The sequence below is a fragment of the Crotalus tigris genome, unplaced genomic scaffold (genome assembly GCF_016545835.1).
Source record: "Crotalus tigris isolate CLP2741 ecotype Arizona unplaced genomic scaffold, ASM1654583v1 scf7180000019364.2947544272:3078424, whole genome shotgun sequence".
In the NCBI taxonomy this organism is placed as follows: domain Eukaryota; kingdom Metazoa; phylum Chordata; class Lepidosauria; order Squamata; family Viperidae; genus Crotalus; species Crotalus tigris.
In genome coordinates, this window is record NW_024097500.1 from 1531515 (window position 1) to 1544384 (window position 12870).

Below are 12870 nucleotides of genomic sequence, written 5' to 3' on the forward strand. Positions count from 1 at the left end.
TAGCGGCAGTCGGAGGTCGCCTGCCGCCCCCGCTCGCCCGGAGCCCGTGGGGGCGGCCCGCCTGACTGCGGGTCCGCTGCCCTGCCCGGCGCTGTCCAGGCCGGGGTCGGTGCTGAAGCGCGCTCCGGTGCCGCAGCCGCGCGCGACGATTCGGGCGAGGCCCCCGGGCTGGGCTGGGCCGGCCGGGCCGGCGCTAGGGCGGCGTAATCTCCGCGCTCCCCTCCCCGCGAGGCTCGCAATAGGCGTCTTCCTCCTCCCGCCTGGCTGTGCGAAGTCTTCGCCCGCCCGCGGCTCGCCTTCCTGCTTCGCGCTCAGACTCCTCGCGGCCGCACCATGTCCAGCACCTTCGCCCGCGCCCTCTCCGCCCGACGATCCGCCGCCCTCCTGGCCGCGGTGGGCGCCGCTGGCTCGCTGGGCGCCGGGTTCCTCTTCTCCCGCGACTCCGCCTGCCACTCGGCGAGGACCAAGCGGCGCCTCTACCCTCCAAGGTAGGGCTCCCGGGGCGGCTGGGGATGCCCTTGAGGCGGCGACCCCCGGGAGGGCTTCCTCGGAGCTGGAGCGCAAGGCCCGGGGCGCCGTTGCGGAGGACAGCGGTCCTCTCTACCCTCGAAGGAACAAGGTCCCCCTCTCGGACCCCCTGTAACCCACCCGCCAATTTAGGAGCGCGCCGCTCCCTTTTCTCCGGCGCCGCAAAAATGAGGTAATTGGGTTTGGCCTTCAGCTTCCCTCCCCCCCAAAGGGACCCTGCTTTGCCTCTGAACGACCCCCAGAAAAGTGGGTCTGCTCAGCGCCCCCAACCGGGCTCCTGCCTTTCCAGACGCCCGGGGTTTGCTTCCTCTCCCCAGCGCAGCTTTAAGGCAAAGAGAAATGGAGCCCTCTCTGTTTCAGCTCCTTCTGGGCCGTTCTGGCTGCCTCCTCCGGGCTCCGGGCTCTAGGTCTCCCCCATTCCACAAAGCAGCATCAATCTAGGGGTGATTATCCTCCCAAGAAGGGCCCTGGAAGCATCCCCCAACCCTGAGCAAAGCCGGGCAGTAGAGGGGCAGAGAGGGGCCAAAACAGGGAGGGGCCAGGCTGCACTGGAGCCAAGCACAGGTCTCAGGTGCAACGCCAGCCGGCCGAGGCTTCTGGTGCAACTCCCTCTTCCTTATCTGCAAAGGAGGAATGGAGCCCAAGTCCCGCCCACCATTTGGGTTGCTGCTGGAAAGACCCACCAGCTGCAGGCTGTTCACGACTGAGAAAGAGCCTTGCAGGTCCTGGACTGGTGCCCATGGTGGTTTTGGTTGGAGGGAGGGCACAGAAGACCCCTCTCAGCACCTCCCCACCCCCCACCCCTTCCTCGAGACACCTTGGGGCCCTCCAAATCGTCAATGAGGTCAAGAGAAAGCAGCTTCCTAAGCAGATTAAGGAAGGGAACTTAATGCGAGCATTACTCAGCTGCTGGATTGTGAATTGGGGTCACCACTGTTGCTTAAGTACTCCATGTTGAAGTTAGATGTTCACCTCTCTAAGCCTCAGAGGAAAGGGCAAGTCAGCAGAGCACAGAGGATTCTCCAGCTTCTGAGCACCTTGCTTCAGGAAGCAGGAAGAGTGGAAAACAGGGCCACTCCTAAGTGGCCCTTCCCAGGACGGCGAACAAAGGCAGAGTCTTGGCGGAACTGGAATCTGTGTGACCTGAGATTGAACCACATTCAAGCACAGGCTGCTTAGCAAGCTAGCCCCTCCCATTTACCACTGTGCAGCACACCTGTGCAGCTTGCAGTACAAGCTGCTAAATAGCGAACTTCCCACTCTGACCCCAGTGAAGTAATTTAGTCAATTTGCTGTCTCTATTCCTTATTTTTTTTTTTGTTTCTGATGGTATCTTTTTAATGTTTTTACTTGTGAGTCATTGGAGTCAAACAGCATACAAAGATATTGTTAAACTTAACTAGGCGCCCTCTGCCTGCTAGTGGGCACCTCCCTTGCTAATGGCCTATACCAGTGGTTCTGAACCTGGGGTCCACGGACTGCTGGGGTCAACACAGCACAGAGGGTCCACAAAGGCTTGAAGAAATGTTGTGATTTAAATCTTGAACTAAGTACTACAAAAGGTATTTAAAGGAGGTCCATGGTGAAGAGAATCACTGGCCTAAACTAAGCAACTCCCAGGGGAGAGAGCGTGAAGGCTATAAAGCCTATCCAACAGAAGGAAGCTCTTTGCAAGCAGATGCCATGGCAGTCCTCCTCATTGCTACTTGGGCTGATGATCAGCTCCAGAGTGGGGGAAACTCTCTGATGCAGTAACTTTATTCATAAACTTCTATTAATTGTAATGCCCTGGTGTCTTCCCCTGTGGTATCCAACACTATAGCCAGCACTAAGAGGGCATGGGAGGCAGTTTGATGTAGTGGTTAAGGCATCAGGCTAGAAACTGGGAGACTGTGAGTTCTAGTCCTGCCTTAGACACGAAGCCAATTGAATGACTTTCTTGGCCCTAGGAAGAAAGAGGAGGCAATGGCATACCACTTCCTGCAAAGAAAATTGCAGGGACTTGACCAGGCAGTCATCAAGAGTCAACACTGACTGAAAGGCACCAAAAAAACCAGAAAGACTGGTGATAGAAGCAGAAATTCTAACTGTTCTCTACCCATCCTTGGATGGATGGCAACAGGATGGGCTACACATTAGCTGTTCCCATTCTGGTTGATCCCTCTCCTGCCTCTGCTGCTGGTGACCCCAATCCCTGCCACAAAGGTGGATATGCCTCAGTGTGGAATAAGGGAGGAAACACTAACTGAACACTGATAGGGCCAAAGAGGACCTAACTCTGGGGATGGGACGATGGCCATGGTGTGGGGCTTCCGTAGCAGAAATAGGAGGCTACCAGGGCTCATTTGTCAGGGATAACTCAGGGAAGAGTCAGTGCTGCTCCAAAGACATCAGAGAACCCTAGAAGCAGAGGAACAGAAACAGGGTCCAAATGCTCTTCCTGAAGGATAGAGAAAGAAAAGACGGGAGGGGTTCAGGCCAAAAGGCTCTTTTTATCATTTTCACCCTGCCTTTTCCACCATCTCCCACAGTGCTGAGTACCCTGATCTGCGCAAACATAACAATTGCATGGCCAGCAACCTGACACCTGCCATCTACGCTAGGCTCTGTGACAAAGCCACACCTGCCGGCTGGACCCTGGATCAGTGCATCCAGACTGGGGTGGACAATCCTGGGCACCCCTTCATCAAGACAGTGGGCATGGTGGCAGGAGATGAGGAATCCTATGAGGTGAGTGCTCAGAGTGCCCACCTTCCTTGCCCATCGAGCTTCTTGAGATAATGCCTAACCAATGGCTCTGTTCTGACTCCAGGTTTTCGCAGAGCTGTTTGACCCTGTAATTGAGGAGAGGCACAATGGCTACAACCCACGCACCATGAAGCATCCCACAGATCTTGAAGCTCGTAAGGTATGCTAACTAGGGGCCTGCCAGGACTGCAAGGAGCTTCAGTAGAGCTTTGTTGGCAAAACTGGTCTTAGAATTTATCACAAGCCACAAATGTCATAGCCTCGGCACACACTTGGTTCAGAACAACTCAAGAGTGAGTGCTAAAGGCAAGTCCTGCTCCTGGGGTGGGATGGAAAGGTCAAGGCCGGATGCCTGACCAAACTCTGCTTCTTCTTGTTTAAGCCTGCAGAAGCTCCAAGCCAGGAACCCCTTCTCAGAATCAGCCCTGACCTTATGACAAGTATTGTGAAAAATTGATAAATGTGTAAGACAGGGGTGTGCAACTACTATAAGCTCAAGGATCACACAATATTTGGTGACTTCCAGGCGTGGCTGGGCCTGTAGAGGGAGAGCGTCTAGAGATTTTAAGGGGTGAAATAGTTACCCCATGAGCATTGGCAAGTGTTTTTGCCTCTTCAAGCTCCCCTAACAGCCTCAAACGCAAAAGGAACTTGTTCTGGATTCCAGCCACTCTGCATTTGCCTGGTAATTTTTGTTTAATGTGTGCTCATATTTAGCCAGCTATGTAGAAAAGGGGGATGCTGGCAATCATTAGGTAGGAGAGGTTGTCCTGAAGGGTCGGGAAGTGTTAATGCTGGTGCAGCCCTCGATGGTCCCACTCTGAGTGGTGAATGCTCATCTCAAGACTCTAATAGACAAGCTGAACACATAAACCCAAAGTGATATGGACGACACAAAGGTTTTTCTAAAAAGACAAAAACTACCAATTGCTCTTCTGCACACAAGCAGCTCACCTGCCCAGCACAGCCTTTGTGGCTTCAGGGACTAACCTGTCAAATAATATTGATTAGATGGCTAGATTTATGCGCCCCTTCAGGAACACAAGGCAGTAGTGGCATTTCTAATGCCATCTCCTTCTATTCCCCCCAACAACAATCCAGTGAGGTAGGCTGGGCTAGGGGGCATGGCTGACCCAGTCACCCAAGGAGCTTCTGTGACTTGCCGTGTGTGTGTGTGTGTGTGTGTGTGTGCGCGCGCGCGTGCAGAACCTGCCTTTTCCTGCCTCCCTGTCTTCTCCCTGTCACAGGCTGGGACAAGGCAGCATTTCAAGCATGGGGAACCCCGGCCCCTTTGGGGGCTGCTGAGCCAAGGCTGACTGGGGAGGCTTCTCCAAGGCCAGGCCTCAGATGCCTCCCAGGGTTCGTCACACATTGCAAGGAGACACAGCTTGGTTAGCAGTTGCCTGGAATGGGCTCCTCTTTGCACGATGCATTTAAATAGATGGCTATTCAATTAAACTGAATGAAATTAAATCCATGGCCTTTTGCCAGGGACGATGCAGTCTCACAGATCCTGTGCTAGAGGGGAGGAGGAGGAGTGGGGGAGGAACGTCACAGATGCGTCCAAGCTCTGGAATGCTATGGCTCTTACACAGAGCAGCCTCAACCCCTTGTTGTCCCAGAGCGCAGCACTTGGGGAAACAGCTGCTTTAAAGAGCAAGAAAAAGCATAAATAAAGAATGATCAGGGGCCATTTGGGAGGAAGAAAACCAGAGAATGACATACCCGCCTGCTTCAGCATTCCCGGCTGCTTCCAAGCAAAAGAATCATGAGCAACAGGCGCGTGTTCTGGGCACAGGAAGTTTCACGGAAAATGCTTGTGCTCTGTGCAAAGTGCTCCCCCCCCCCATTTCCATGACTACAGTTCCTCCTTAAAAGCTCCTGTGCCAGCCAGGCCAGGGTGCACTCTTGGCAAACAGGCTTTCCTGTTACTTCCACTGCTAAAGGGCACGTCTCTAGCCGGCCAGCCCACAAAGGGCAACGTGACGGAGGGGGTCAAAGGGTGTGGGCAGAGAGCTGTCCCTTCATCTCCCTCTTCTTCCTCAGATCAAGGGGGGGAACTTTGATGAGCGCTACGTCCTTTCCTCGCGGGTCCGGACTGGCCGCAGCATCCGTGGCCTGGGCCTGCCTCCTGCCTGCACCCGGGCAGAACGGCGGGAGGTGGAGAGAGTCGCAGCAGAAGCCTTGAGTGGCCTGACCGGGGAGCTGGCGGGCAAGTACTACCGCCTCAGTGAGATGACGGACAAGGAGCAGGAGCAGCTTATTGAGGTGAGTGTGCCTGGGTGGGGCAGGGCCCTAGCAGACCCTGCTTGGTTGGGAGAAAAAGCCACGAGGAAGAAGAGCAGCGAAGATCAGATCCAACTGACGGTACCTGTAGGCCCAGGTCACCTGTTGTCTGGGACTGCAGGTAACTTCCCGCAAGGCCCATTGGCTGCCAGCCATCACCACCGCTTCCTCAGCCCATCTGGCTACAGGCAGCAGCTCTGTCCTGGGATGAAATTCCAGGAAAGCCTCAAGAGAACCTAGCAGGGATCTTGATCATCTTCTTCTTCTTCTTCAGGACCACTTCCTTTTTGACAAGCCGGTCTCCCCTCTATTGACAGCAGCAGGCATGGCTCGCGACTGGCCTGATGCCCGGGGAATCTGGTAGGCCTCCGTGGATGCTTCTGATGGGGACAGATTGGGCTGGCCAGATACTCCAGGCCCAGCCTCAGGAGAGGGGTCTTCCTGTGCAGAGGTCCTCTGGGCACGACTGTTCCTTCGGCAATGAAATACGTGGATTAGTGGGGGAATGGAGCTGGCTGGGCCTTTCCCACCGTAGAGTAAGAGCTGCTTAAAGCTCCACTAAGGCCTGCCCTGGGAGGCACATAAGGTCTCGCCACAGCCAGGTCAGTTGGTGGTAGCCTTCTCTCTCCTCATCGGCCTCTTAACTCCTGATCAGGCACAACCATGAGAAAACCTTCCTGGTCTGGATCAATGAGGAGGACCACACTCGTGTCATCTCCATGGAGAAAGGAGGCAACATGAAGAGAGTCTTTGAGAGGTTCTGTCAGGGCCTGAAGGAAGTGAGTCTCCCCATTTCATCAATGAGACCTTCTCAAGGGGGGCGATCATGGAAATGGGGTTGAATCAGAGGCTGCCAGAGAAGCTGAAGGGAAGGGGCTCCGCACCAAGGGAGCGGGGTTAGGCAGGTGGGCAAAACTGGGGAGAAGATGGTCGTGGAGCACTGGCTTCGATGGACCCACTTACACTTTGTCTTTGCTCCCACAATCAGGTAGAGCGACTGATCCAGGAGAGAGGCTGGGAGTTCATGTGGAACGAAAGACTGGGCTACATCTTGACGTGCCCGTCCAACCTTGGCACCGGCCTGCGTGCCGGAGTTCACATCAAGCTGCCACTGCTGAGCAAAGTAAGGTCCAAGTAAAAGAAATGTCCCAACTGCTCCGAGTCCTTTTTGTAAAGTGCAAAAAGCCACCTTTCCTTAGGGCAATATCAGTACTTTTTTCTCATCTCAAGAGCTACAAAACAGACCCAGCTTGCAGTTATCCCACCCCCACCCCCGAGCTTTCAACGGGGCATTGAGTTTTCCCTCCTCGTGCACATTCCCATGCAGGACCACCGCCTTTCTAAGATCCTGGAGAATCTGCGGCTGCAGAAGCGAGGAACTGGGGGAGTGGACACAGCTGCCACAGGGAGCGTCTTTGACATCTCCAATCTGGATCGCCTGGGCAAATCTGAGGTGACTCCCGGGTCTGGCTAGGTGCAAATGCCCTCGCTTTCTGTGATGCCCGTTTGAGCCACCTGCACAACTGCGGGCCCAGAGAAAGGGCCTTGGGAAAGGGTGCGTGGATGGCAAGTCGGGCAGGGACAGGGTGCTGCCTCCTTCAGAGTTGGTGAGGCCAGCATGACTTAGTACCACAAGGGTGAACAGGGGACATCTGGGGTGGGGGCCAGGAGACTAGAGCCAAGCTCTATTCTGAACTGCCCCAGCTCCGCCCTCTGTCTCTTACCGCCCTGGCTTGTATTCCCATCCTCGGCAGGTGGAGCTGGTGCAGCTGGTGATCGATGGTGTGAACTACCTGATTGATTGTGAGCGGCGCCTGGAACGAGGCCAGGATATCCGTATCCCAGCCCCTGTGAGCCAGTCCCGTGGCTGAGCCCGACCGGATCCCTCCAAGGCTTGAGAGATGCCTGCATGCGTAGTCTTGTGGCTCTAGCTGTGTACCCTGCAGTGATCCTCATAAAGTCCCAACTGCTTTGGCTTCCTTTGGATTGCAGCCATTTTTTCTGCCCATCCCTGCGGGGAGGAGGGAGGAGGCACCTTGTAGGGGCAGCTCAGGGGTCTCCCAGTCTAACGTGGTCCTTTCTGAGTAAAGTTTCATTGTGTCTGACCAAAACAGAAAAGAAAAAGGGGCTAGAAGCCATACTTGAGATTTCAGGGGGAATGGTGCTATCGGAGCAGGAAAACAGGGAACACAGGCCAATCAGCCGGGCACTGATGCTTGGTATACTAAAGTTGGAAAGGACTTTGGACGTCTTCTAGTCTAATCCCCTGCTCAAGGAGACCCTACACCATTTCAGACAAATGGCTCTTCAGTCTCTTCTTAAAAATATCCAGTGATGGAGCACCCACAACTTCTGGAGGCAAGCCGATCCATTGGTTAATTATTCTGTCAGGAGACTGAACAACTCCAGTCTGAAAACATCTGGGGTGCCTCATTTTGGATAGCTGCATTGAACACAGGTGGCTGGGCTGAAGCTTCATGTCTGTCTTTCAATTCTTTGACACAAATTCTTTGATGCACAAGGATTTTGGAGTTCTAGAGGACCATCTTGTGTGCGGCAGCAGCCCAAAAAGCTAATACAATCTTTGGTTATATAACAGAGGCAAAGAATCAAAATCATGTGAAGTGTTAGTACCACTTTATAAAGCTTTAGTAAGGCCACACCTGGAATACTGCATCCAGTTTTGGTTGCCACGTTATAGAAAAGATGTTGAGACTCTGGAAAGAGTACAGAGAAGAGCAACTAGGGTGATTAAAGGCCTTCAGACTAAAACATATGAAGAACAGTTGCAGGATTTGGGTATGGCTAGTTTAGAAAAGAACTGGGAGGACATGATAGCAGTTATTTCAGTATTTGAAGGGTTGCTACAAAGAAGGGGGGGGGTCAACGTATTGCCCAAAGCACCAGAAAACAAGACTAGGAACAATGGATGGAAACTAATCAAGGAGACAAGCAACCTGGAAATAAGGAGAAACTTCCTAAAAGAATAATTAACCAGTGGAACAGTTTGCCTGTAGAAGTTGGAGGCTTTTAAGAACAGATTGGACAACCACTTGTCTGAAGTGGTATAGGGTCTCCTGCTTAAGCAGGGGGCTGGACTAAAAGACCTCCAAGATCACTTCCAGCTCTATTCTATTCTAAATTCTAATTAATATTCCAGAAGAGTGAAACAAAGTTGAAAGCAATCTTGATCAGTTAGAAAAATGCCCTTCTAGTTTTATTGAGACAAATGCATGTTATTCACTAGGAAAAAGAAGTCAAATGCACAGTTTGTGTGTACGGTGAGTGTGTGTGTGTCTGAAAAGGTTCTTGGAACTGGTGGGGTTGATTACAAGCTGAATATGAGTCATAGTATCACATGGCTGCTAAAAGGATAAGTGCCATTTTGGGCTACACCAACAGAAGCACAATTTCCAAAGGATAGGAGGGAAGTGTTCCACTTTGTACTGAATTGAGCTGTATTCTGAGTATTATCCATTCTGGGCATCATAATTTGAGAAATATTCCTATGCCAAGAAGATGATCAGAGATGATCAAGGCGGGACAAAAAGTCACAGCTTGCCAGTTTCTAGCCTGATGCCTTTAACCACTATTCCAAACTGCCTTTCACTCCATATCACTCTGCGCTCAATGGGAAAAAGCCAGTGTCTTATCTACATGGCTCTCGGGAGGGGGGTGGTAAGAGCAATGATGCTATGTGGCTTCATGTTCTTATACTACAGCAAGCTTTTAACTGCCCTCCCAAGAGGAAGGAAGATTGTTAAAACAATCTTGAATCCAAAGGTTTCAAGTTGACTCAGTGCCAGCTAAGGGCAGATCATCATCCCAGGCAGAAAAAGACAGCCCCTTCTGCGGATTGTGTGAGTCAGCTGGAAAAGGAAAGGGACCCCCGTACAAACCTACTGGTAGGGTTACATACCCGGGTACAGATTCTGATAGCAAACCCAGACTCTGCGGGGTTTTCCTCAGGCACTTCATATAAATAGGAAATCAAACGGGAGGGAAAGGTTATTCTCTCTTGCTCCACTCTGGCTGGGACTACTACAAAATGATGCCTGTGGTTCCAGCCCTCATGGTCACCTTAAAACAGGGGTCTTCAAACGTGGCCCTTTTATGACTTGCGGACTTCAACTCCCAGAATTCCTCAGCCAGCATGCCTGTTGAAGTCCACAAGTCATAAAAGGGCCACGTTTGAAGACCCCTGCTTAAACACGCCACGGCTGAGGGTACTGAAAGCCCCCAAGTGAAGGAGGAGGGTAGATGTGCCTGTGTTCCTACCAGGGGGCACCAAGGAGGGCATCTGGTGTAGTTTTTGCCCTATGCCCAGGCCAAGTGCAGATTAGATTTCTTCTGGGGCTCCTGGCGACCGTTCCCTCATTATCGGCTAGATGGGTGCTGACTGGAGAGGCACCCCAGCCTCCTGGCACAAGGCAATGGGAACAACTAGACGGCTCCCCTTCTCAAACCTAGCTACACCTACCTCTCATCTCGCACCACAGATTTGTCCAGCTGGTGTCCAATGTCCAGCCAATACTAGTGTCCCTCTCTGCCAAATGCTCCAGGCTCCAACTCCAGGGATACTCTAGCCGCGGGGGAGGGGTGTCAGCGCACTAAGGGTTGTGCCACAGAGGGAGGGGGACTCCAAGGGCCACATTTACCTAAGGGCCCCCGGAGGAACTCGAAGGAGCGACCGGGCGCCTTAAGAACCCTCAAACCTCGCCAGTCTCCCACCGGGCTTGGGCAGCCCTCCGGCCACGGGAGGAGTCGGGCGCGGCCGAGCTGGGCGGGGCTGTGCCGGCGGGCGGGGGTGGCCGAGCAGGGCCCGTTTTCTCTACTCGACCAAAGCGGGCAGGCGGCCCCCTCATCAGGAGGCCTCAAGACGGGCTCTCCCCCTTCATCCCCAACCCGCGTATTCGCCCAGCGTCATTGCGAGAGAGAATCGACGCCGAATTCCCAACCCCCAGACCAGCTCTTCACGCACCGATTGCCGCTTCGGAGCTCGCTCACGGACCCCGGGAACCGCCCGCGGGAGAGGATCGAGGGAGGAAGGTTTCTCCCACCGGAGCCAAATCCGAGCCGTCCTCCCTTAGGCGGGCAAGCGGGCCCTGCTCCGCGGACGGGGCTGCAAAGGCGCTTACTCCAAGCAGGGCAACGTCTCCTCCACGGTCCAGAGTCCAGACCCTCCCCTCCTGGTCAAGGCCGTAGCCCCCCTCCAACAAGGCCGCGGGGCGGAGGCGGCCGGCTGGGCTGACCCCCCGGCCTGGCGTGGGCGGGCCGGCGTTGGGCTTGGGCTTAAAGGGCCGGCCGGCCAGGGCGGTGCCCGATCCGACGGGGCGCCATGTGGTCTCTGCAGGCGCTGAAGCTGGGCTGCCTGCTCGCCCTGGCCGCGCTGCCGCTGCTCTGCGGCCTTCTCCCGGCGCTGCTCTTCCGCCTGCGCGGGGCCGCGGCCAACGGTGCGTGGGGTCTCCTAGGGCCGGGCAGGTCGCGTGGGCCGGCGGGCCTGGCTCAGCGTCCTTCTCCCCGACTCTCCGCAGGCGCCTCTGGGAGCGGGCGAAGCATCCTGAGCTGCGCGGCGGGCGGAGTCTTTATGGCCGCCTGCTTGCTGGACGTGGTGCCCGATTCGCTGGCCGATCTTCGGGACGAGCTCCGTCTGCAGAGCCTCTCGGTACCGGAGGGGGGCGGCTCTCCCGGGGGAGGGCCAGCCAAGCTGCATCGCGGCGGCCCCGTGGCCGAGCGCAGGGGGCTCGGGGGCGACTCGCGTGGGGACCCCCTTGAGGGCCTGGAGGTGGCCGCTGACCCCGCGAAGACAGGCGGGGAACTACCTCGCCGCCTTTGACCGGGTCCCTGAGCCGCTCCTGTCGCCGAAAGTAACGCGCCCCGGATCCTTCGGCCCCGCGGGGCGGCCGCGGTGACGCTCCGCTTCTCTCCGTTGCAGCCGGCCTTCCCCGCGCCCGAACTGGTACTGGCGCTGGGCTTCCTGCTGGTGTTGGTCCTGGAGCACGTGATGCTGGACTGCAGCGAGCGGCCGGGCGCCGAGGCCACGTCGCCCCTCGTGCTCCGCGAAGAGGCCGCCGTCGGGGATCAGAGGGCCGAGGCCGCGCCGTCGCCCTTTCGCTCGCTGGTGCTGGTCGTCTCGCTGTCGCTGCACTCGGTCTTCGAGGGGCTGGCGCTGGGGCTGCAGGACACGCCGAGCCAGGTGCTCCGGCTGGCGGCGGCGATCGTCCTCCACAAGTGCATCATCGCGGCCAGCCTGGGCCTGCTGCTGCTCCAGAGCCGCCTGGCCCTGCCCTGGCTGGCGGCCGCCGTGGCCTGCTTCACACTCATGTCCCCCGTGGGCGTGGGTGTGGGCATGGCCGTGCCCCGCGGCGCCGGCCCCGGCGGCTCCCTGGCGCGGAGCGTGCTGGAGGGGGTGGCGGCCGGGACCTTCATGTACATCACCTTCCTGGAGATCCTGCCCCAGGAGCTGCATCGCCCCTCGGGCCGCTTGCCCAAAGTCCTTGCTCTGCTCCTGGGCTTCTCCGGGATGGCTGGGCTGCGTTTCCTGGGCTGAGCGTCCGCCTTCCTTGGACGGGGTCTCCGGCGGCGTCTGAGCGCGGGCAGTCTCGTTGCTAGGCCACCCGCCTCCGGAGCCTTCAATGGTTTTATTAAATAGGTTTTTAATTTGTCTTTCTGATGCCAGTTTGTGCTCTTCCTGCCTCATTTCATGATCTTAGCTGTGCGTGGGGGGGTGTCTTCTGTTGTAACTTCACAAGTTTATATAATTTGCTAGAAGCCCATTTGCCCACGGAAAGCCCCCCCCTTCTTCCCGGCCTGGTGACTTGGGATGTTCGGGTCAGAACCTGAGCAACCAGTAGGGCTGCAGTGCCCCCTCGTGGAAGAAACTTTCCGGGTCATTTTTTCATGGCAGCACAAATCACACAACTCTTTACATAACTTTCAATATCCTTTTTCATTCCTGACCACCAAAATTGCCGTCCACCCAATGTAGTCTTCAGAAATCCAAAGTGGCCAGCTTGCTTTGCATCATGGCTCTGCTGAAGGGCTTGAATTAGGGTCAATATTGGGATCTCTCTCCATCTTCATGTTGGATGTGTACCAATAGACGTACCAACCAGATGATACGCCAAAAGCTCCGGGGCCTCATATACATATTTACTTTACGTAATATAGGATCTTTCCCAATTCTGAACCGCAACGGATTCCATAGTTGCCATCTTGTCCCTGTGCTTGGTCTATTGCTTTACAAGTGTCAAAACAAACACATTTCTGGGCTTTGGTCAAGTATAGTATGGTTATAGGCCAGTTGTT

At 55.4% G+C, this 12870-nt stretch overlaps 2 protein-coding genes across 3 annotated transcripts; both read left to right on the forward strand.

Moving 5' to 3' along the window:
* Positions 1–229: 229 nt before the first annotated feature.
* Positions 230–7543, forward strand: CKMT1A (creatine kinase, mitochondrial 1A). The gene is made up of 9 exons (XM_039362080.1): positions 230–488; positions 3060–3258; positions 3341–3436; positions 5323–5544; positions 5837–5922; positions 6218–6341; positions 6551–6685; positions 6890–7015; positions 7317–7543. The coding sequence occupies exons 1-9, from the start codon at positions 334–336 to the stop codon at positions 7431–7433; spliced, it is 1260 nt and encodes a 419-aa protein (XP_039218014.1). The 5' UTR covers positions 230–333; the 3' UTR covers positions 7434–7543.
* Positions 7544–10407: 2864 nt separating this feature from the next.
* Positions 10408–12228, forward strand: LOC120316448 (zinc transporter ZIP1-like). Of its 2 annotated transcripts, XM_039362091.1 has the most exons (3): positions 10408–11015; positions 11097–11227; positions 11498–12228. In XM_039362091.1, the coding sequence occupies exons 1-3, from the start codon at positions 10901–10903 to the stop codon at positions 12110–12112; spliced, it is 861 nt and encodes a 286-aa protein (XP_039218025.1). In that variant the 5' UTR covers positions 10408–10900; the 3' UTR covers positions 12113–12228. The 2 variants fall into 2 exon arrangements, with proteins under 2 accessions (XP_039218025.1, XP_039218024.1); XM_039362090.1 differs by having other exon boundaries at positions 10408–11227.
* The last annotated feature ends 642 nt before the right edge of the window (positions 12229–12870 follow it).

Bases quoted from the DNA above. Each gene is read 5' to 3' on its own strand.
- CKMT1A (XM_039362080.1), top strand. From the start codon at position 334: ATGTCCAGCACCTTCGCCCGCGCCCTCTCCGCCCGACGATCCGCCGCC. The intron at 5,545-5,836 runs GTGAGTGTGCCT...CTTCTTCTTCAG, and splicing joins AGCAGGAGCAGCTTATTGAG to GACCACTTCCTTTTTGACAA. The intron at 7,016-7,316 runs GTGACTCCCGGG...CATCCTCGGCAG, and splicing joins ATCGCCTGGGCAAATCTGAG to GTGGAGCTGGTGCAGCTGGT.
- LOC120316448 (XM_039362090.1), top strand. From the start codon at position 10,901: ATGTGGTCTCTGCAGGCGCTGAAGCTGGGCTGCCTGCTCGCCCTGGCC. The intron at 11,228-11,497 runs GTACCGGAGGGG...TCTCCGTTGCAG, and splicing joins TCCGTCTGCAGAGCCTCTCG to CCGGCCTTCCCCGCGCCCGA.